Source organism: Meles meles, chromosome 7 (assembly GCF_922984935.1).
Source record: "Meles meles chromosome 7, mMelMel3.1 paternal haplotype, whole genome shotgun sequence".
Lineage (NCBI taxonomy): Eukaryota > Metazoa > Chordata > Mammalia > Carnivora > Mustelidae > Meles > Meles meles.
Window position 1 is genome coordinate 93,445,954 of NC_060072.1, and position 3,067 is coordinate 93,449,020.

Sequence of the window (3,067 nt, forward strand, 5' to 3'; positions counted from 1 at the left end):
AAGTTAAACCCTTAAAGTAGCAACACGTAGAATATCTTGGGACCTCAGATCCTTAGAGAAATGTGGGTTGATGTGTGCCCTTTATGAAAAGTTTTAGAGGAGTTCCTGGAATTATTCTTTATTATCAATGTTTTGAGGATATGGTTACAAATATAAGACGACATAGAAGAACCGATTACAAAGACTTTTGAAAAATCTCAAAGCACTTGTGTTTAAACAAAGAAGCCATTAGAAATGACATTGTCTATACCAGTCATATATAGCAAAAAGTAAGTATGTCTTTAGTTGTTTCAGAAAGAATTTTGCTTTAATAGGGTAAATTTATGCTTTATACAAGTACTCTCAATTATGCACAATGGTATATGTGAATAAATTTATGCCACACAATTTATATGAAATATATAAATGAAGACATTTTTAAAACTGTTACAATTTAAGAGTTTTATGCAACATTTATGTTCATTATAACAAAAATTTTGTGACCGTTAGGACTACATGATGGTTTTGTGTTCTTATCTAAATATCTTTCAATAATTATTTTAATATAATCAATATTCAAATACCTTGTAATCATTTTTGTATATGAGTCAAAGTAATTTATTTCATATGTCTTAACACTGAGCAGATCTACTTTATGTTTTAGTTTTGCACAATATGAATTTTATAGACTGAAGGTCATCATCCATCCTTTTGAGGCAGAAGCCAAAAAAATGCATATCTTATGACCAAAAGAGGACCGATGCTGGAAAATAGGAATAATTCCCTCCCAGCAATTTTGTAGGTAAATAATTTAATAAGTTCATTAATATATTAAGTTAATTGGCTAATTGTGAATAAATATTATTCCTTTTGAAGGCTCTGAAACCTCTGAAAGATACAGAGAACAACTGATACATTACAGACTTAGCCAGACTGTCTGGAGAGTTAAAACTTTCTTAAAATGATTTTAGATGACAGCACTTCTAAAGCTTTTATAGAAAATAAAAATTTTAAACAGGAGAAAGATGAGACAAATCCTGTAAAGCATCAAGAGTTATGTTAAAGCCAAAAGTTAAAAAAAAAAGAGTAATAGGAAATAATCTTTGCCTCCCAAAAGCTTACCTTGAATGTTTTCTATGTCTGTATACTGTTATCAGATGCACATTACTCTACCAGATGCACAAATGGTCTCTGTAGATTGCAAAAAGTTGAATGGGAAAAGAAAACAGAAATATGTATTCAAAATAGAAATGTTAAAAAATATGTGAAGAGGAAAGCAACAAAAAAATACCTTCAAAATTTTGCAATATGCTGGGAGTAAACTCTGAGTTTTAGATTTTCATCTCAGAGGTCTCTTGTTTTGTTTTCAGGAATATATCAAAACATTCATTTGCATGGAGCACTGGGAGTTGTGCAAAAACAATGAATACTGTTACGCTGAAAAAATAAATAAAATGGAAAAAAAAAATCCTAAAGAAAAACATAAAAAAAAACAAAAAAAAAACATTCAGAAGAAAAGGATTTATAATGAGATATATGAGAATACAATGAAAGAAATATAGGAATAATTAATTGCTACATTAAATAATAATATGTCAACAATCAGTTTTAATAATATTTTGTTTCTACATACCACAAAATAATTTCTTTCTAAAAACATAAGGCAGCAATGATTTTTTTTTTAAGGTGTGTCTCTATTCCTGTGTGTGTGTGTGTGTGTTTCTTTTCTGGTGTCATAACTTTATTTTTTCATCTATTTTTCAGCTAAAACAAAGAATACCATCATAAAGAAGGAAAATAATGAGAAATCACACAACAGTGACAGAGTTTATTCTTCTCGGGTTGACAAATGACCCACAGTGGCAGGTTGTACTTTTCATATTTCTTCTTGTTACCTACATGCTCAGCGTGACTGGGAACCTGATCATTATCACCCTCACCCTTACAGATCCTCACCTGCAGATTCCAATGTATTTCTTCCTTCGTAACTTCTCATTCCTAGAAATATCATTCACATCTGTCTGCATTCCCAGATTCCTTGTCACTATCATGACAAGGGACAGAACCATTACCTACAACAGTTGTGTGACTCAGCTATTTTTCTTTATCTTCTTGGGGGTGACAGAGTTTTACCTTCTGGCTGCTATGTCCTATGACCGCTATGTGGCCATCTGCAAACCTCTACATTACATGACCATCATGAGCAGCAGAGTGTGCTTCCTTCTTGTCTTTAGCTCATGGCTTGCAGGATTCTTGGTCATCTTTCCACCAGTAATGCTGCTGCTGAAGTTGGATTTCTGTGACTCCAATATAATCAATCATTTTATCTGTGACTCTTCTCCAATTCTACAGCTTTCCTGTACAAACACTCGCTTTCTAGAACTCATGGCATTTTTTTTAGCAGTGGTAACACTTATGGTCACCTTAACACTAGTTATTCTCTCTTACACATACATCATCCGGACAATTCTGAGAATTCCTTCCACGAGTCAAAGGAAAAAAGCCTTTTCCACTTGTTCCTCCCACATGATAGTGGTCTCCCTCTCCTATGGTAGCTGTATCTTCATGTACATTAAGCCTTCCGCAAGGGAAAGGGTGACTTTAAATAAAGGAGTAGCTGTGCTTAATACCTCAGTGGCTCCTCTCTTGAATCCATTCATATATACACTAAGAAACCAGCAGGTAAAGCAAGCCTTCAAAAACATGGCCCAGAGAATGGTCTTCTCTTCAAATAAATGAATGTGGTCATGCAAAAAGTAAATCCCTGAACAGAAAGTTGAATGAAGAATTCTGTCTTTCTCTACCTAAATTCTTTAAACACCTCAATTCATTCTTTCAGACAGGCATATATATATATATCATCAATGCCTCTTTTGTTGTGAGCCTAAAAACCAAGTCCTAACTGGTTTTCTAAATAGGAAACAGTCAATCTCATCCTGTGTAATTAAATTTCAGAAGTCAATAATCTACATTGTTTCTCTCACGAAAGCAAAACTGCTTATATGTTCATAGAAAAGATACAGGTTGCTATACTATAAGAAGGTACTAAAACCACATACAAATATATAACATATTTTATGTCAAATAA

General features: G+C 32.8%; 1 protein-coding gene across 1 annotated transcript; it reads left to right on the forward strand.

Moving 5' to 3' along the window:
• Window positions 1-1,779: 1,779 nt before the first annotated feature.
• On the forward strand, window positions 1,780-2,718 carry LOC123946817 (olfactory receptor 6C75). Its single transcript, XM_046012588.1, has one exon. The coding sequence runs from the start codon at window positions 1,780-1,782 to the stop codon at window positions 2,716-2,718; it is 939 nt and encodes a 312-aa protein (XP_045868544.1).
• The last annotated feature ends 349 nt before the right edge of the window (window positions 2,719-3,067 follow it).

What these genes read in the sequence shown, in the direction of transcription:
- LOC123946817 (XM_046012588.1), top strand. Translation starts at nt 1,780, where the DNA reads ATGAGAAATCACACAACAGTGACAGAGTTTATTCTTCTCGGGTTGACA.